The following is a 21,061-nucleotide window of genomic DNA, read 5'->3' as shown; positions in this document are numbered from 1 at the left end:
CAGTGGCACTGAACCAATTTTCAGATATGTCCTTTGATGAATTCAAAAAGACTTATCTCATCAGAGCACCTCAAGTAAGTGCCATTCATTCTAACAAAATTGGGGTTTTAAAAACGTAAACCTTTTGAATTACTTTACAATGTGGTCTGTCTCCTCTCATCTACCTTCCATTTTCTCTCTTTTCAAATGGACTTCTGTTCAGAATCATTCCTGAGAACCAGAAAAGTTGGAACCCATCCTTATCTCAAAGGAACTTGAAAATTCAGAACCTTGTGTTTTAAACTTTAACTCAGATGGCACCAAGGACATTTTGTTAAGTCATACCTTAAGAAAAATGTTAGAACCAAAGAAGGAAGGGGAGAGGCACCAAAGTTGACAGTTGGAAAATAGGCATGTGAGAGTGGGGGTGCATTAGAACAGCTCTTCCCACCTCACTTAAAATGAGAAGAAACTATACTCTAATGCTTTTGTAAGGTGAGAATAATCAATAAAGTAGGTTGGATCAAGGCTGACATCTCTGGTGAATCCATAATAGGCTTTAGACTAAATTCAACAAGTCCATAATCAGTTTAGAAGTCCTTGAAAGCTGTTGAATGAAAAAGTGTAATGTTGCACAGGAAGTGTATGGGTATTTGCTGAGGAGACTTGTTCACAGCCAGTGGGTCATCTATAAAATAATGAGCAAATTTGGAACTTTGGCATTCAGGCATCTGGCAGTTTCATAGTGGAAGCCTCTAGCCAAGCCTCTGAGAATGAATTACTTTGAAGACAAGAGAATACCTTGGCTTCTCCCTCCTCCCTTTGATCGGAGCAGTACCTTGTAAGGGCCAGCAGATTTCAGATTTCCTGTTAGCTCCCTGGTCTTAGCATTGTCCCTAGAATAGTTGGCACAGTGTTGGCATCAAGAACTGAGGAAAAGCAGTTTCAAAGCTTTCCAAAGAGTACAGCAGAGAAGCTGTGCTAGACCCAAGGAGAACATTATGAATACTATAGGAAAGTTATGTTACTCCTTTGAAACATGTAGTCTTTAAGCTGGAGCCCACTTTCCTTTGGACTTCATGTGTACTAGTAGGAGAGTGTGTCACAAACTTTGGGGGGATATTTTGTATCAGTTGTTCTTATTATACCTCAGTGCAGTGTAGTGGGGTGTGGAGTGTGTTCAGGGAAGACTACCACCTCTGATGTATCAACCTGATCTACCTCTCACCTGTGGCTCTAAGAAGTTATAGCATGGGCAGTGGCCACATTCTGGTAAACTGTTTTGGCCAATGGGCTAAACCAGGCTGAAGATAATCGAGGAGTCTCAAACCCTTTGGTGAGTTGGCAGGGAAAGTCTACCCCAAGCATGTGAAGCCTTCTCCTGGGAATGGGTGGATGAAAACAGTTTGTTCCGATGGCCATGAAGGCAGCAGAAGCAGGCACTGTGGAGCTCAGAACTTGGTTAGACATCAAAGATATCAAGGTCATCCACTGTATCTCAAGCCATACCTGGTGATCTTGACTCTCTCCTACCATTGGAGTGTGAAGACTCAAAAAGAGAGAAGCCAACAAGTTCATGTACACTCTCCCTCACTTACATACAATTTATGCATGAATCACAAGACATCAATCACCCATGCCATTTTACTATTTTTAACTATCTCAAAATTCTATGGTGACAGACAAGTGACAGAGCAGCAGATATGGATACACTGGGAGCTGTAGTCACAACCCTGCACACAGGTGGCTGAGGCTATAGGGTTGTCTTCTCACTGGAATCTACACTGGGATTCAGCAGCCCCCTGGGAGTCTGAGCAGCCTTTTAAGGACCACACTGCTCACCTCCTGGTTTGAGGAAGGGACTAGAAAAGGTGCCCTAAAAATTGTCTTCTTACCCAACCCTGGCCTGTTTACCTGGAAGGCAGGGACCCCAACCTGCGGTCAAAACAGAAAAATGCACAAAAAGTTGATTACCCTCACCATCAGTACATGGAATGTGCACACACTTATGGACAACACAAAATCCAATAGATCTGAAAGACAAATAGCTCTTGTTGTGAGAGAACTCAGCAGGTGTCACATCCAAATAACAGCCCAGAGTAAAACAAGGCTGGAAAATGCAGGCCAGCTTACTGAAGCCAAAGCTGGATACGCATTTTTCACAGTAAAGGGGAGCGCCATGATGATGGCATCAGTTTTACAATAAAAACTAATCTAATCAACAAGCTTGTATGCCTACCAAAAGGAGTGAATGACAGGCTCATGACAATGTGATTGCCACTGGGCAAGAATCACATCATCATCGTTAGTGCCTATGCTCCTACCATGATGAACCCTGATGGAGTCAAAGAAAAATTTTTATGAAGACCTAGAGATCCTCATCATCAATATGACAAAAAGAGGACAAGTTTATAATTCTGAGTGACTTTAATGCCACAGTAGGCATAGACTACCAGAGACATGGCAGGGAGGCCTTGGGAAAAATGGAAACAGAAACAGCAACAAGCAGACTTGTGCATCTCGTGACCTCATCACCCATACTGTCTTCCATTTACCTAATTACAAGAAAACTTCATGGATACACCCTCAAAGTAAACATTGGTATTTAATAGATTATGTCATTGTAAGGACAAGAGACAAACTGGATATGGGAATGACAAAGGCAATGTGTGGTGCAGAGTGCTGGAGTGATCACAGACATAGTCTCCAAGCTAAGTATTCATATTCAACAAAAATGGTGGCTGCAGGTCTAGATGACTACCAGAAGACTTTAATGTCAGCAGACCAGAGTGCTTCTCTGAATCAGACCAGTTCATAGCTAACTTGGAAGGAAAGTTGAGTCAAAACATGGTTGGCAAGAGTTGAGTAAAAGGAATGGGTGACTTTCAGAGATTTGATGTATAGTGCTGCATTTACTCATCTGGGTCAGAACACTCACAAACATCAAAACTGGTTTGATGAAAATGTTGGGGAAATTCAGAAGCTACTAAATGAAAAATGAACACTCCATGGGGATTACCAGTAGGATGGTTCATCCATCTCTATGAAAGCAGCATTTAACTCCATCAAAAGTAAAGTACAAGCAAAGCTTAGACAGATACAGGATTCTTGACTCAGTAAGAAATCAGATGAAATTCAGTTTTACTCAGATAGTAACAATCAGAAGTGTTTTTATGATGCCCTAAAGGCTATTTATGGGCTAAAGACCTATGATGCACCTCAGTTACTAAGCACTGATGGAGCCAAATTGACTAGTGATAAGGACATTATCCTGGAGATGGGCTGAACACTTCCATAGTGTTCTGAACAGACTGTTATCAATCAAGGTTGAAGCCAATCCCTCTCTAACCAAATTTACAACTGAAGAAGAGGTTTTGAATGCCATTAGGCTCCTCTCCTGTGGCAAAACTACTAGTGCTGATTCTATTCCAGCTGAGATTTACAAGGTGGGGGCCCATTAACTATACAAAAGCTGACTGAAATTTCCCATGTTATACGGAAAGAGGATGTTATCTCCTAGAACTTCAAGGATACCTGTATTGTCCCCTCTATAAAGGTTAAAGAAATAGCTTGTCCTGTAACAATCACCAGAGGGAGTGCGGGGGTGTCTTTATCTTAGTCATTGCTGGTAAGATTCTTGTCAGAGGCCTCCTTAAGAGACTGATCATTCACCTGGAAGATGGTCATCTTCCACAGCCAGTGTTGCTTCAGAAAGGACCAAGGAATGTTGATATGATGTTTGCTGCCTGTCAACTCCAGAAGAAATGCCAGAAGCAGAACAGAGGCCTGTATTCAATGTTTGTCAACTTGACCAAAGCCTTTGATGCTGTCAGTTGTGAGGGATTATAGAAAATTATGTTGAAATTGGTTGCCTGGAGAAGTTCATCAGTATTGTACATCAATTTCATAATGGCATGTTTGCCCACTTTCTGGATAATGCATGATGGTCTCATACTTTCCCAGTTACTAACAGAGTGAAACAAGTATGCTTGCTCCCATGCTTTTTAGCTTGATGTTTTCAGCAATTGGTAGTGTCTGTTTTGATGCTGAATTTCACTGAAGGGGCAGACGAAAAAGATTTCCCGCTTACATAATCTCTGTACTATGTATTCGAGTTTAATCATGTGTTTTCATTTTTTTAAACTTTAAAGCATTTTTTTCTAACGTGGTATTTTGTTATTTCAGAATTGCTCAGCTACTAAAGGTACCCACGTTCGACGTGTTGGTCCATACCCAAAATATATGGACTGGAGAAAGAAAGGAAATTATGTCTCACCAGTGAAAAACCAGGTATAAACACTTATTTGGTGAATTTCCCAATAATTTCTATGAAGTAGTCTCATTCATGAACAGTCTACTAGTATTACATAACAGAAAAACCAGTAAAAAGACTATTGCAGGAAGAAAATCCAGAAAATTCTCTTCTCCTCTTCCACCCCAGCTCCTACTTCCACACTCTTCCCCCTAACTAGTCAAAATTTTTATCTTTTCCTCCCTAACCAAATTCACAGAATCTTAGAATTTTAGAGTTGGAAGTGACCTTAGAGGTTAGCTAATCCAGTCTCTGTCTTTTTAAAGGAAACTCAGGCTTATGGAGGCAAATGAAGTCAGTTGCCCCAAGGTCATATGGGAATTAAATGGTAGAGCCAGCTTGATAACAGCATAAAGAGTGCTGAAGTTGGGGTCCAAAGGGATCTTGGTTTGAATCCAAAAGACAATCAATAACACTCCAATTTGTCAATATCACAACTAAAATATGAGACCCAGAACTAAACACAAGACCTCAGTGGGGTCTGAGCAGAGCAGAATATAATGAAATGAAGAATACATTAGCATCTTGGCTGCCCAGTCATATTGACAATTTATATTGAATCTCTAGAGCTTTTTCAAACAAATAGCTAGGTAGCTATGATTCACATCTTTCATAGCTAGGTCCCAATTTTAAAGCAAATAGTGAATCACCTGAAGTGGCTGCACTATTTGAAGCTATAATTATGTTAAATGTGGTCATTGGTTCTAGGCCAATGGAAATAGGCTGTGTAAATTCTAATAATGTCACCAAGTGGGGGGGATTCATTATTCACATTTATCAGGACCTAGCTATACTTGTGAAGCCTATCTTTTTTTAACCCAAGTGTCAGATTTTTACATTTATACCTATTAAATTTTATATTATTAGAATTGGCGTACAAATCAAATCTGTCAAGTCTTTTTGTATCCTGCATATCATTCCAGCTGTTAACTGTCCCTCTTCATATAATCTGCAAATTTGATAAAACATTCCATCCATCCTTTATCTAGGTCATTGTTAAAAATGTTAAATATCCTAAGAACAAGCCTAGATTCCTGGGTATTCTGTGAGAGACTTCCCTCTGAGTTAAAATAAAAACATAAACGATATTCTTTGTTTCAGCCTATCAACAAGTTCTAAATCCTCCTAACTGAAAGACTTGTGTAATCATATCTCCATCTTGTCCATAAGGACAAAAGGAATAGCATGGTGTAGTCACTTGATCTTTCTGGGTCTTATCTGTAAAATAAGAGAGGTGGATTCCATAGACTCTAAGGTCTTACCAATGCTGAATTTATGATCATTGAAGGATATCATGAATGACTTGTTAAAAATACTCTCTTCACTAACCTTTTGGTACAAGATTCCTATATCTGATAAAATAACGTATGGGGAGAAATGGAGCTACTTCAAGTTCTGGCCAAGTTATTAACATATGAATGGTAGTTTAAGCTTTGAACAAAGGGGAAAAAACTGCCTTAACCTAAATTGATCAGGTGATCCAAAATTTGTCCAATAACAGACATAACTTCATTTCAACTGTATATACCAAATGTAAGATAGTTTCTAATTGTCTTGCATTAGTTGTTTTAAGTATTCCTTACAACATCAAAAATAGGAGCTTAATGGATCAAGCAACATATTTGAAATGAAGGAGGCAGAGTCTGAAAAACCTGGATTTTTCTGCCATCTTGGCTCTGCCCCGCCCCAAAACCTGGATTTTTCAAACTCTGACTCTGCTACCAAACTTTACCTATCTATGTAGCCTATACTGAGGCTCAGAAAAGTTTAAGTTATTTGTCCAATAAATCATAGCTAATCAGTGGCATATTTCCTGAGTCTTATTCTATGCTTTTGTTTCCTTCTTTTGGCCTAATATGATTTGGACTCTCAATACAAAGCCAATCACAGACAATTGAAAAGCAGGCCATCTAATATAGCTGTCCATCCCTTCCACAGTTTTCTTCTACCTCTTAGCACTCTCTTTTCTCTCTACCCACAGATACTCAATGACCAAATGCTGACTTCCCAATGCTCGCAGTATAGTGGTCAACCCAAACCTGAACTTCTTCTAATGTCCAAAATTGTTTCTCACTTCCCTGGCCCCCACCTAAGTCAAAACTCCTATGACTGATAGTCTTTTCCTCCCTCCACATCTTTGGAAAGTTGGGAGGAAAGCAAGGTTGTGATATTTTTCACACTAAAGTGTAAATTACTAAAATTCAACCCACAAATGCTTAATCCTAAGGGTATTTTCATCTGGAACTGATTAACTCAAAAGAATCTCAAAGTTTTTAGCTCTACCCACTCCCCCCTCCCCAAAACTGACCCCAATGTATTCTCTTAATCTCAACCATAATAATTCCCCATTTATCTCTTCCCCCACTGCTTCTTTATTCTTCTGAATTATTCAATGAGTCACCTGTTGGCTTTTCAGATAAATCTGATCCCACAAATTTTGCCTCCTTGAAAGCTGCCTAGGATAAGAACTGGATTGTCAGTGCAGCTGATTTCTCCTGAGTCTTGAGCCTAAACTCTGTTTACAGATTTTTAGTCATCATGCTGAGTCATTTCTTACTCACATAGCATGGTCACCTACTCATAACTTAAAATTAAGGGAGCATTCCAATCAAAGGAGGTACTTGTTCTTAGTATTTGTTCCAGTCTGCCTACTCAGTGTAAGGGAACACTGACTCCCCCTTAGGAAGCAGAACAAGAAAATACTGGAACATGAACACATAAAGATATTTACATAGGGATGTATGGGTGAGTCAATCAAAAATTATTTATTAAGCAAATTTTATGGGCCAAAGAGGGTGTTAGGTGCTAAGTACTGGAGGTGGACTCTAGTTAGGAAGATAAGATATGCATATGAAAGTATTACTACCAATAGTAGTACTCCAAGTACAAGTTGGAGGAAGGAGGGAAGAAAGAAGGGAATCAACTGGACTTGATGACTGAATTGGGTAACTAGGATAATGATTCACATTGATGGAAATTTAAAAAGTCAAACTGAGGAGGGGAAAGTGTGGTAGGAGAGGGGTTCAATTCATGAGGAAGTTCCATTTTAGATTTTTTTTAAATGACGATAAGATTTTCAAATGTAAAATTCTAGCCAGGCACTAGAGCTGTAAGACTGGATCATATAAAGTGCTGAAAATATTAGAGGTGGAAGTCACCAACATTGGAAATCATAGCTGAGATGGTGAGTGGATGAAGAGAGAAGCAGAGATAGTATGTGGTCTGACACTGAAGAGTTTCCACATTTCAAGGGTAGGAAGAGAAAGAAGAAGGAGAAAACAGAAGGAACAACCAGAGTTGCAGGAGGAGAGCCAGCACAGTGTAGTATATTAGCCTTAACAGTGCTTAGGCTTAACTTATAAGGTGAAGGATAGAATTTCAAGGCTAGAGATGTTTACTGAGGAATACAGAAAATCAGATAGAAATGAGCACCCCAAGATTCATTCCTAATATCTCTGAAGTGGTCCCTAGTCCCAGCTTCCTGTCCTCTGAACTGTGCTAAGGGCCCCATTCATCAAAAGTGCATAACATTGACCTAACACTAAAACAGCCTACAGTGTCCCCCTAAGGGAAGATATTTTTATATGCCATAGGACTGAATGGAGTAAGACTGGCAATATAGTACCCCTCCTGTCTTGTATGTGGCACAGGATAAAATGCAAAGTATTCCAAGAAGGGGAGACCAAGACAGGGGGAGGGGCACTTAGGATAAAGGAGACCCCCATCTCTCTAGGAGAGAGCTGCAGGAGCTGAGAAACACCCATTCCCATGGGAAACAGGACTTATGTAGAAAAAGGTAAACTCAAGGAATGAATACATGACTAGTTTTGAGAAGTAACTTGTTTACATTGGAAAGAGTGCTAAAGTTAGGGTCAAGAGATAAAGACACTGAGTTACATACAGACAATTTATTTAGCAAGGCATGTAGTTGCTGAAACAAATTGAGTCCAAGGCTCATATCTGGGATTTGACAGAAAACATTTAAAGGACACAAAACTCAAAGGTCAATGAAACTTAAAGTTAAAGGATGGAGGGCTAGTTACAAAGGCAACACTTTGGCTTAACAGACCCACCTCTAAAACTTACAATAATTATGTTCTATGAGCAAATAATGTAACTTCTTTGAACTTCAGTTTCCTCAGCTGTAAAATAAGGATTACAATGCTTGTGGCACCTAACTCATAGAGATATTACGGCAAACAAATGAAATAATTTATATAAAGCACTTTCACTTTTATTTACATAGTGTTTTAATATTTGCAGTTAGTATTACTCTTATCATACATACAAAGTTAACAAAGTTAGTAACAACTGCTGGCCTAGCAAAGGGAGCTGGAGCCTTTTACATTTGTGTTAAGAGAATGAAAAAGCCCCAGTGGCTTTTGAATATACCATTGTGAGCAAACCAGTTCAGTTTCTTTCTGATCACCTCTCATCTTCTCCATCCCATTGTGTCCTCTACCAAGCAGCCAAAGTGATTTTCCTTAAGCACAGGTCTGACCTTGTCGGTAAACCAGTGGCTCTTTGTTGCCTCTATGATTAAATATAAAATCCTACTTGGTATTTAAAGTCCTTCAAAACCTGGTCCCTCCTATTTTCTAGGCTTTTCTTGTACTTGACCTCTCTCTTCCTCACACTGCATGAACCAACTTCACTGGCCTGCTTGGCTTTTCCCATCACATGCCTCTCACCTTTACGCCTGTCTTGTCTTCCATGCCTGGAATGAGCTGCCTCCTAGTTTCCTTGGCTTCCTTCAAGACTCAGTTCAGCTACCACATTTTACAAGAGGCTTTTCCTGGTCTCCTCAGCTACTAGTGCCTTACCCTCTGAGATTACCTTTCAGCTACTCTGTGTGTATCTTACATGTACCTAGTTATTTACCTTAACTGTCTTCTCCATTAGACTGTGAGCCTCTTGCTTCTCTTCGTTTCCTCGATGCTTGGCACAGTGCCTGGCAGATTGTTAGTTCTTAAGAAATGGGTTTGGGGAGGGGGGGTTGTTTTTGTTTTTTTTAACAGCTTATTATTACTGTCAACAGTATGTTAGGTTTGGGAGACAGGCCGAAGGGGGTTATGAGGAGGGAAGGGGAGAGAGACAGAGAGAGAATTTATATTTCTGTCCAAAAGTTGGTTTAGAAAAGCTGAACAAACTTTATTCCCCTTTCTTCTCTAGGGTGCGTGTGGCAGTTGCTGGACTTTTTCTACTACGGGGGGACTGGAATCTGCTGTTGCCATAGCAACAGGAAAACTACTCTCTCTGGTAAGAAATATAACTTTAGGAATGCTGGAAGAGAAATCATCCATATGCTAACCTCATTTTTATTTCTCAGAATGTACAATGTAATTTGTTTATTTCATATTCCCTTCTATACACTCTGCATTTGAGCCAAATGAACTACTTATTCCCCAAATTCCTCTCTCCACAAGTTAACTCAGCTTTATCTATCATCATCCCCCACCCCTCATGCCTGCCCCTTCAATGATCTCCTTCCTCGTCTTTCCCTCTCAGAATCCTTATCATCCTCCAAGACTCAGCAAAGCTGCCCCTTCCTCCATGAAATCTTAGTGCTTTCTCTCTTCTGAAATTACAGTGTACTGTTAATATCCCTTAAATAGAACATAAAGGTCTTGTGGACAGTGACTGATTTGTGGTTTGTTTGTTTGTTTGTTTGTTTTTTCCCTGAAATATCTAGTATATAGCAAGCACTTAGTGCTAATTAAATTGAATTAGCCTGTTTCTATTTTGTCTATATGAAATTGTATGACTGGGTAGAAATACTATGACTTTTTCAGTTCATTAATTCAATTCAATAAATATTTATTAAGTGCCTACTGTGTATCAAACACTGTGCTAAGTGCCAGGGATGCAAAAAGAAACAAAAGACAGTCCCTGTCCTCAAGAAACTTACAATCAAATGGGGGAGACAACATGCAAACATATATACAAAGCAAGTCTTATACAAGATAAATCAGAAATAATTTAAAAAAAGGGAAAGCATTGAAATTAAGAGAAGTTAAGGAAGGCTTCCCATAGAAAGTGAGATTTTAGTTGGGAGTTAAAGGAAGCCTTTAAGTACAAACATCATGATCATCCTTCTCTGAAATTTGTGCTTGTGAATCAGCTGCTAAATGCCCTTTCAGCAGAAAGAGCTTTTTCATCTTCTTGGTCATATTACATTCTTAAACAAAAAGAACAAAATTATGTTCCAGCTCTGTGAACATTCAAACTTTGCCCTGAGGTTGATGTCTTTTCCAAACTGGATAATTAAAGAATGTTATTGATAAGGGGGAAAAACTGTCTTAAGGTATTCCTAGCAAAATTATTTGTAACAACAAAAAATAAAAATGGAAGCAACCCACACATGCTGCAAAATAGGGAATAGCTGTACAAAATTATAGTATATTGATATAATGGAACATTATTACACCATAAGAAGTAACAAATATGAAGGATACAAAGAACTGGAGGGGAGATGTATATGAAGTGATACATAATCAAGAAAACAGAACAAAAATAACAATATGTCCCTGTGTAGGTGATATGGAAGAGGAAACGTGGCATAATGAAGACTTATAGTAAAAATCTGGGCTCAAGTCAAGACATACTATCTAAGCTGCTAGGTGGTATAGTGGATAGTGCTGAGCCTGGAGTCGGGAAGTCCTGAGTTCACATCCATCCTCAGACACACACTAGATGTGTAACCCAGGGCAAGTTACTTAACATGTTTGCCTCAGTTTCCTCATCCGTAAAATGCACCTACCTCTCAGAGTTGTTGTTAGGATCAAAGGAGATAATAATTATAAAGCTCTTAACACACTGTCTGGCACATAGTAAGGACTACATAAATATTAGGTATCACTATTATTCATCCATCTAGACCTGGAGTCAAGAAGATGTGAATTTTAATATGGCCTTAGACACCAGTTGTGTGACCCTAGGCAAAGTCACTTACCCTCTCCTCTGTCAGTCTCAACTTCCTCATATGTAAAATGAAGATAATGATAATATCTATTTCCCAGGGTTGTTGTGAGGGTAAAATAAGATATTTATAAACACTTTGCAAATCTTAAAGCATTATATAAATGCTAGCTTATCATCATACTGTCTTGTTTGACCCTGGGTAAGACATTTAACTGCTTGGTATTCCAATCAACTGTCTAAGACTAGAAGTTGCAGAACAGTTATCCATCTGCCCTGGGGTCCCACTCTTCAGATTAATGCCTGCTTCTCCAGAAGTCCCGACTATGCTTGTTTCACTTACTCCTTCCTTACACATCTCTCCTCTACCACTTCCTCTCTTCATCATCCACCTAGTCCCACCTAATCAATGTATATTGCCCTTCAACCTTCCCTCCCCTGCAGTTCTAGAACAATGAATCATCAAATTTGCTTTCCTTGTTCCTGGTGTTCCTAAATAAAGTGTCTTAGTCTACTCTCACTCTGGCCCCGACCTTCATCCCTGTAACTTCTGGGCCAAAGAGCCTCTGCCTAGCTACTATTCCCCCATAAGTATTATCTCTCCCTTTAAAATACAAGCTCCTTGAGGTCAGGGACTTTCTTTGTTTTTCTATTTGTATCCCCTGTGCTTAGCAAATAGTAAGAGCTTAATACATCCATTTGTTTGACAAAGGAGTTTCCAAAATTAGGAAGTTCTCTATAACTTAGAAATTTCCCTATACCAAAGAAATTATAGGCCTTATCTTGACAACAACCACCACCATCACCTTAATACTTCAACAGATTAATAATCAACATAGATAGCTCTAGCAATCAATCAGTTAAGCACCTATTAGTGTCAGGCATTGGAAAATGCAACAACAAAAACAACAAAATGGTCCTGCACTCTAAAAACCTAACATTCTGTCAGAGGAAACATCACTTACACATATATATATAAATTCAAAATATATACAAGTAAATAATTTTGTGGTGAGGAAGAAGAGGTTTTGATAATTGGAGGATGAGGAAAGGCCTCTTATGGGAGATGGCGTTTGTGCTATGCTTTGAAGGAAGCCAGGAATTTAAGTTAAGCTTAAGTTTCTGTGTACAATCATTTTATTGTTGTTTGAGCATTTTAATATTTTTGCTTCTTAAGGGTTTAATTTGCTTTAAAAAAAGAATAACACAATGTCATATTGTCCTAGGACTGAAGTAAACTCAGTTCATAAGGGGATAGTAAGTCATATGCTTAAGGCTTGAGGCAACTGAATTTATATTTAGATTGGAAAGGACTTGAATGCAAAAAAGAAAAGAAAAAAAGAGGAAGAAAGAAAAAAAAAACTCTAACATCAACATGGAGGGAAGTTGTAAATAGATTTCACCTCAAAAAAAAAGTCATAAAAGGATTAATTGAAATTAAATATGATATGATTTATCTTTTTAAAGATTCCAGTTTCAAAGACCCTACATTAAATAAGAGTCAGGTATTTCATCATTTATATAGAGAAGCTAGGGAATTACTAACTTATTTTGCCCTTATCTAAACTCATGTGTAAGATACAGCATGTTTACAAATATTTAAGGCATTCAAGTACTAAGAAGGAGACATACTTAAATGTATGCTTAAGGCAGTGTAAATATTTGAGACATTTCTATCTGAATATTCATCCTAATATTCATCCTGGATATAGTTGACAGGTAGGCAATTAGGTGGCATAATGGCAATGTCATATTCAAATAAAACTGGATCCCTATGACTGCATATTGACTTAGGAAACCACAAACTAACACTATCTATGTCATATTATATTTTTATTTATTTTATTAAACATTTCCCGATTACATATTAATCTGGTTTGGGCCCACCGATTTTGCCTGCCAAGAGTCTAATACCTGTGGATAGATACTAGATAGAGCTTTGAATGTGGAGTTAGAAAAATCTGAGTTCAAATCTTGCCCTAGACATTTAACTATCTATGGGACCTTGGGCAATTCAGTTAAACCCCTCTCAGACTCATCTTTAAAATGGAGATAAAAATAGCATCCACTTCCAAGAACTGTTATGAGGATTAAATGATATGACATATAAGGTACTTTGCAAACCTTAAAGTGCTGTGTAAATGCTAGCTACAATTGTTTGTATTATTGTTATCATAGATCTGATTAGCATGCCTAATATATGTTTGATTCTAAATTATTTTGATTCTGATCAAATTCACTGGAATTCATTTATATTTCATTAGGCAGAACAACAACTAGTGGACTGTGCTCAGGATTTTAACAATCATGGATGCAATGGGTAAGTCACCCCTGAAAAGATAGATGAGACTTCATAAATTATTTTCAATTTAGTATAGCCCAAGCTTATGAACATGGCCAGTTTTTCTAACATGGAGCCTGTGGCAGGTGAAACATGAAATGACTGAGGAAACAGAGGTTCAAACTTCTGCACATACCAATTTATTAAGCAGTACATGGCAATCACCCAACAAACCAGGACCAGATCTCCTCAGCTTAGGCCTGAACCCCAAATACAGGGGGAGACATACTTTTATACAGTTTTTTTTAATTCATCAAACAAGACCAATTAATTAAAAGGAAACAATACAACATTAGATAATCTGATTTCTAATTAGAGGAAAGATTAGGGACTTTCCAAATTGGGAGGGGAAGAACAAACAGGTACAATTCCCTGAATTTAGAAAAAGATGTGTCTCACTCTCCCCAAGTGTCTGTAAACAATCAAAGGAACATAGAAACAACAACTGACTGATCTGTACTGGGCCACTTTTCAGATCAGACATATGGGTTGCTTGAAATGTATAATTGTGAAAAAACTCCTTGCATCAATCTTAGGATTTGACCAGGTTTATTATCGCATAACCTAGGTCCTTAGTTAAAGGTCTCTAAAGAGCAGGTAGAGGTGGTACAGTTTCCTAGCCATGTAGGGCCAGGTTCAACAGTAAGATTTTCTCCCAATTCCCATAAGAGTATTCTCACAAGACAGAAATTGGACTAGACCCACAGAAAGGAAACTGGGCTAGTTCCAGAATTGAGTCACAAGAAGGGCGGTGTGGTTCACTCCATTCCTACAATTAACTACTTGCTGTCCTAATTCCATCAAGCCTTCTGCTACTCCCCACCCATATGGTAGGGAATACAGTGGCCTCCATTTTAGACAAACTGAGCATGCTCAAAAGCCTGGGCTACACATTAATTTCAACTATTTTTGAATTCAGCATTTCTCATTTTGAATTTAGCTGCACTTAGCCTATATAACCCTGAGTTATGGGTGTTTTGCTGGAGAACAAGCTGTAGCAGCATCTGGAGCATCACCCAGCCCAAAAAATCCTTAATAAATTGTCTTCCAAGTGTATGTTAATTCCCTTTTTCTGTTACAAGGGTAAATAGTAGCATTAATTTTATCAGCACCAAGTTAAAGTCTTGTAATATATTTTTTATAAACCTAAAAGCACTTATTCAAAGTCATATTAAATTACAAAATTACCCCAAGAAGCAGGTTAGAAGGACTAGAAAATATATTTTTTACATGGCCTATATGGGGATTTGTTCTGCTTGATAATGCACATTTGTAAATAAACTTGAAAAAAAGTAAAAGCACTGTACTGAAAACTAAGAAAGCCTTGTTTCTAGTTTCACCTCTGTCAAGGTCATGTGCATGACTTTGGTAAAACACTTAAACATTGTAGTATATTAGTTGCCTCCTCAGAAAAATGACGATAACACTCATATGTAAGCAACCTCCTAGGGTTGTTATGACTATTTAATAAGATTAAGTTATGTGAAATCATTTTACAGAGCATACAAAGAGATTTGGGTTTTGTTTGGGTTTTTGTTTCTTTGTTTTTGGTACTGACTTGTAATTTCATTGATCAGTCAGTCAACTAGACTGTGCCAGCTCATTTGGTGGGGGCGGAGGGGGGGGGGAACCTGTTGTTGGGAAAAATTGAAAGCAAAAGGAAAATGGGACAGCAGAGAATGAGATGGAGAGATGATGTCATGGAAACAACAAACATGAACTTGGACAGACTTTGAGAGATAGTAGAGAATAGAAAGGCCTGATGTACTATGGTTCACAGGTCACAAAGCATTGGACACAACTGAACAACAACAAATGTGCCAGACACTGTGCTGAAATCTGAGAATACAACTTAAGTAGAAAGAAAGACAGACTCTACACTAGAGGATCTTTCATTCTAATAGGACAAGATAAGGCCTAAAAGAAAGTTGAAGAAGGAGAGAGTTGGTAGAGAAGTCTGGTGTACTAGAAAGGAATGAGACCTGGCTGGCCTGGGCACCCTTCTTAAAGTTTCTGGGATGAGCCATTCACTCAGAGGGAGTGGCCCAGGGGCAGAGGGTACTTCCAATGTGTGAATTCCAGGACCTGAGCTCTTCAAGTAGTAGGTACAGCCTAGGCAGGAATGAAGTGTAAGAAGTCCTGGTATAGAAACTCCTCCCATGGGTTGCAGGTTGGCATCTCATCTAATATTTATAATCTTAAATGATACCTAGGTGGTTGAATGATCTGCCTAAAAGCAATTAAGTATAAGAGTCAGGACCTGAACTTATGTCTAACTGACTTTAAAGATGGTGCTCTATCCATTATCCCTAGATATTTTTTTTAAATAAACATGCAAAAAGAAATTTACAGAGCTATCCACAATGTGTTCCTAGTCCTAATCAGAGCCCTAGCTCTTTTGAGCTCTGATCACCAGATTATTTATAGCTACCTATAGGAAATTTTCACTTTGATTATCCTACTGCTTTCCATAATACCCAGCCACAACCCCCCAAAAAAAAACAACACATACCTGTCCTCTGTAACATGCCTATTTTTGTCTGTAGCAGCATCATTCTCCTAGTCACCAAAATTTGTAGTCTTTTTTTTTTTACTGATTCCTCTCTTCCTTTACTTCTGTACACATCCAATCAGTTACCAGGTCCTCACAATCCTTCTTTCAAAAATATCTCTCCATATATTCCTACATGGCAAGATGATATTTGTAGCTCTTAAGAACTTTATTACTATAAACACAATTAGAAGAATTATAAATAGACAGAAGGTATGGGTATGAGATGACCATGATGGGATGGTATCCAAAAGAACAAAATTATAGAGTGAGGTAGAAGATTGCACTGAAAGAAGAGGGAAGAGGGAAATAAAATTGGGTAAATTATCTCACATAAAAGAGGCATGAAAGAGCTATTACAGTTTAGGGTAAGGTGGGGAGGGTGGCAGGAAACATTTGGACCTTACTCTCTTCAGAATTGGCTCAAAGAGATAATAATACACATATTCAGTTGGACATGGATATCTATCTTATCTATTTATCTTCTAGGGAAGTAAAAAAGGGACAGATTAAAAAGGGCAGGGAGAGGACTGGTAAACAAATAAGCATATTGGGGGAAGTGGAGATCAGAAGTAAAATACTTTGTGAGGAGGGATAGGGTGAAAGATAAGAGAGAGAAAAAGACAAACAAGGGGAAAATGGGATGAAAGGAAATACACAGTTATCACAACTGTAAATGGGAATGGGATGAACTCATCCATACAATGGAAGTGGATAGCAGAGTAGATTAAAAACCAGAATCCTACAATATGCTATTTACAAGAAACACATTTGAAGCACAGAGACACACACAGAATAAAAATAAGGGGCTGTAGCAGAATCTATTATGTTTCAGCTGAAGTAAAAAAAAAGGAGGGGGGAAGGTAGCAATCATGGTCTCAGACAAAGTGAAGCAAAAATGGATCACTATATCTTGCTAAAGATACCATAGACAGTGAAATGTTTTCAGGAAATAGATGACAAAACTATATTAGTGGGGGACCTCAAATTTCCCCTCTCAGAACTAGATAAATCTAACCAAAAAATAAACAAGAAATAAGTTAAGGAGGTAAATAGAATGCTAGAAAAGTTAGATATGATAGACCTCTGGAGAGAAGTGAATGGGAATAGAAAGGAATATACCTTTTTCTCTGCAGCATATGACACCTACACAAAAACTGACCATGTATTAGGGTATAAAAACTTCACAACCAAATGCAGAAAAACAGAAATATTAAGTATATCCTTTTTAGCTTTATAATGTAATAAAAATACATGAAAGATCAATGAAAAGATAAATTAAAAATTAATTGGAAACTAAATAATCTAATCCTAAAGAAGTAGGTAAAAGAGCAAATCATAGAAACAATCAGTAAATTACATTAAAGAGAACAACAGCAATGAGACAACATACCAAAAGTTATAGGCTACATCCAAGGCAATACTTAGGGGAAAATATATCTAAATACATCAATAAAATAGAGAAAGATTAGATTAATGAATTGGGCAGAAACTTAAAAAAAAACTAGAAAAAGATTTTAAATCCCCAATTAAACAGCATTTTGGAAATCCTGAAAATGAAATGAAAGATTAGTAAGATTGAAAGTAAGAAAACAAACTAATAAATAAAATTAGAGGCTGGTTTTATGGGGGGGGGAAACAATAAAATAGATAAACCATTGATTAATTTGACTTTTTAAAAAGGAATGAAAAAAAAACAAATTACCAGTATTAAAAATGAAAAGGGTGAATTCACCACCAATGAAGATGAAATTAAAACAAGTATTAGGAGTTATTTGCCCAATTATATGCCAATAAATCTGACAACCTAAATGAAATGGATGAGTACAAAGATATAAATTGCCCAGATCAACAGAAGAGGAAACAGAATACTTAAATAACCCAATCTTAGAAAAAAGAAATTGAACCAGCCTTCAAAAAACTCCCTAAGAAGAAATCACCAGGGCCAGATAGATTCACAAGTAAAATCTACCAAACATTTAAGGAACAATTTATCTCAATACTATATAAACTATTGGAAAAAGCAGGTGGCATTCTACCAAATTCTTTTTATGACACAAATATGGTACTGATACCTAAAAAAAGAAAACTATAGACCAATTTCCTTTTTTAAATAAAATACTAGCAAGGAAACTACAACAATGTATCACAAGGATCATACACTATGACCAGGTGGGATTTATAACAGAAATGTAGGGCTGGTTCAATATTGGGAAAACTATTAGTATAATTAACCATATCAATAACAAAACCAACAGAAATCATATTATTATCTCAATTGATACAGAAAAAGCCTTTGACAAAATAAAGCACCCATTCCTATTAAAATAACCAGAGACGATGGAAATAAATAGATCTTACCTTAAGATGATAAGTAATATTTACCTAAAGCCATGAGCAAGCATTATCTATAATGGGAATAAGCTAGAAGCCTTCCCAATAAAGTGAAGGGTGAAATAAGGATGCCCATTATGACCACTGTCATTGCAATATTGCACTAGAAATGTTAACTTTATCAATGAGAAGAAAAAGAAATTGAAGGAATTAGAATAGGCAATGAGGAAACAAAACTATCACTCTTTGCAGATGATATTATGATATACTTAGAGAATCAACTATAAAAACCACTTGAAATAATTAGCAACTTTAGCAAAATTGTAGGATATAAAATAAACCTACATAGATCATCAGTATTTATATATATATATATATATATATATATATATATATATATATATATATTACCAACAAAGTCCAGCAGTGAGAAATAGAAAGAGAAATTCCATTTAAAATAACTGTAGACAATATAAAATACTTGGGAGTCTACCTGCCAAGACAAACCCAAGAAATATATGAGCACAATTACAAAACACTTTTCACACAAATAAAATTAGATCTAAACAATTGAAAAAACAATTGCTTATGGATAGGCCAAGCCAATATGACAAAATGACAATTCTACCTAAATTAATCAATTCATTCAGTGCCATACCAATCAAACTACCAAAAAATATTTTATAGAGCTAGAAAAAAATAATAAAATTCATTTGGAAGAACAAAATGTCAAGGATATCAAAGGAATCAACGAAAAAATGTGAAGGAAGGTGGTCTAACCATATCAGATCTCAAACTTCATTATAAAGTGGTGATCATTAAAACTATCTTATACTGGCTAAGAAACAGAGTGGTAGATCTGTGGAATAGATTAGGATATAGTATAGTACATTGTAGTAAATAACCATCATAATCTAGTGTTTGATAAACTCAAAGATCCAAGCTTTGGGGACAAAAATTCATTTTTTACAAAAATTTCTGGGAAAATTAGAAAACAGTATGGCAGAAACTAGATATAGACCAACATCTCACACCAGATACCAAGATAAGGTCAAAATGGGAACATGATGTACACATAAAGGGTGATACCAAAAGCAAATTACAAGAGCATGGAATAATTTCCCTGTCAAATATATGGATAAGGAAAGAATTTAGAACCAAACAAGATATAGAGACCTATGCTACAAAATGTCAAATGGATAATTTTTCTTATTAAACTTTTTTTTTTTTGCAAAACAGTACAACCGAAATTAGAAGGAAAACAGAAAGCTCGGGTGGGGGGGCAAAATTTACAGCAAGTATCTCTAATAAAGGTCTCATTTCTCAAATATATAGAGAACTGAGTTAAATTTATAAGAATACAAGTCATTCCCCAGTTGATAGTCAGAGAATATAATAGGCAGTTTTCAGACAAAGCAATCAAAGCTATCTATAGTCACATTTTTTAAAATGTTCAAATTCACCATTGACTAGAGAAATGCAAATTAAAACAACTCTGAGGTGCCACCTCATACCTATCAGATTGGCTAATATGACAAAAAGGGAAAATGATAAATGTTGGAGGGGATGAGAGATAACTGAGATACTAATACACTGTTGGTGGAATTGTGAACTGCTTCAACTATTATGTAGAGCAATTTGGAACTATGCCCAAAGGCCTATAAAACCATGCATACCCCCTTGATCCAGCAACATGACTGCTAGTTTTGTATCCCAAAGTGATTTTTTTTTAAACAGCAAAAGACCTATTTGTACAAAAATATTTATAGCAGATTTTTTGTGGTGCCTAAGAATTAGAAATTGAGGGGATGGCCATCAGTTGAGGAATGGCTGAATTAGTTGTGGCATATGATTGTATTGGAATATTATTGAAACAACAAGCAGGAAACATGAACTGATACAAACTGAAGTGAGCAAAAGAACATTGTACACAATAACAGCAATATTATACAATGAACTATGAATGACTTTGTTATTCTTAGCAATAAAATGATCCAAAATAATCCCAAAGGACTTATTATGAAAAATACTATATACCTCCAGAGAAATGATGTGTTGCCTCAATATAGACTGAAGCATCCTATTTTTCTTTCTTTTCTTCCTTTCTTTCTTTCTTCTTTCCTACCTTCCTTCTTGTTTTAGTCTTCTTGTACAAAATTACTAATATGGAAATGTTTTACTTCATTGTACATGTATAACCTATTGCTTACCATGTCAGGGAGGAGGCTAAACATTAAAAAAATGTTTTAAATGTTTCCTACATGTAATTGGGGGGAATTTTTTTTTAATTTGCCTCTTGCTTTCTTTCCATTCTCTCAGCCATCATAGTCCAGGTTCCTGCCTAGATCATTGCAGATTTTCTGCATAATAGGTGCTCGATTTAGTTTGTTGACTTGTTGAAATACTGAATAATAAGAGCTGTGTACCTGGTCTGTTCACCTCTTTCTGTTTCTTCACATCCCATCTTCAATGTCACTGGACATTTAATCATAAAAAACATACTGCTTTTGTCATGTCCCTCTTCAGCTCAAAAATGAGCAGTGTCTTTTGGTTGCCTACAGAATTGTCTAAACTCCTTGGCCAACAGTCAAAGTTCAGTTCCCACTAACTAGAATTAGTCATTATA

At 37.0% G+C, this 21,061-nt stretch overlaps 1 protein-coding gene across 3 annotated transcripts in view; it reads left to right on the top strand.

Moving 5' to 3' along the window:
- Positions 1-21,061, top strand: part of CTSH (cathepsin H) — a 103,606-nt gene that overhangs the window by 74,053 nt on the left and 8,492 nt on the right. For all 3 annotated transcript variants that reach the window (XM_069098664.1, XM_069098663.1, XM_069098665.1), the window contains exons 4-7: positions 4-74; positions 4,165-4,269; positions 9,464-9,550; positions 13,474-13,529. In XM_069098664.1, the coding sequence (XP_068954765.1) occupies positions 4-74; positions 4,165-4,269; positions 9,464-9,550; positions 13,474-13,529 (319 nt within the window). The remainder of the gene's footprint in view (positions 1-3; positions 75-4,164; positions 4,270-9,463; positions 9,551-13,473; positions 13,530-21,061) is intronic.

This window comes from Petaurus breviceps, unplaced genomic scaffold (genome assembly GCF_028583685.1).
Source record: "Petaurus breviceps papuanus isolate PSGF00001 unplaced genomic scaffold, PetGlider_PUasm1.0 37, whole genome shotgun sequence".
NCBI classification, from domain to species: domain Eukaryota; kingdom Metazoa; phylum Chordata; class Mammalia; order Diprotodontia; family Petauridae; genus Petaurus; species Petaurus breviceps.
Note: the sequence above shows the minus strand (reverse complement) of the source record. Positions and strands in the feature narration are given on the sequence as shown.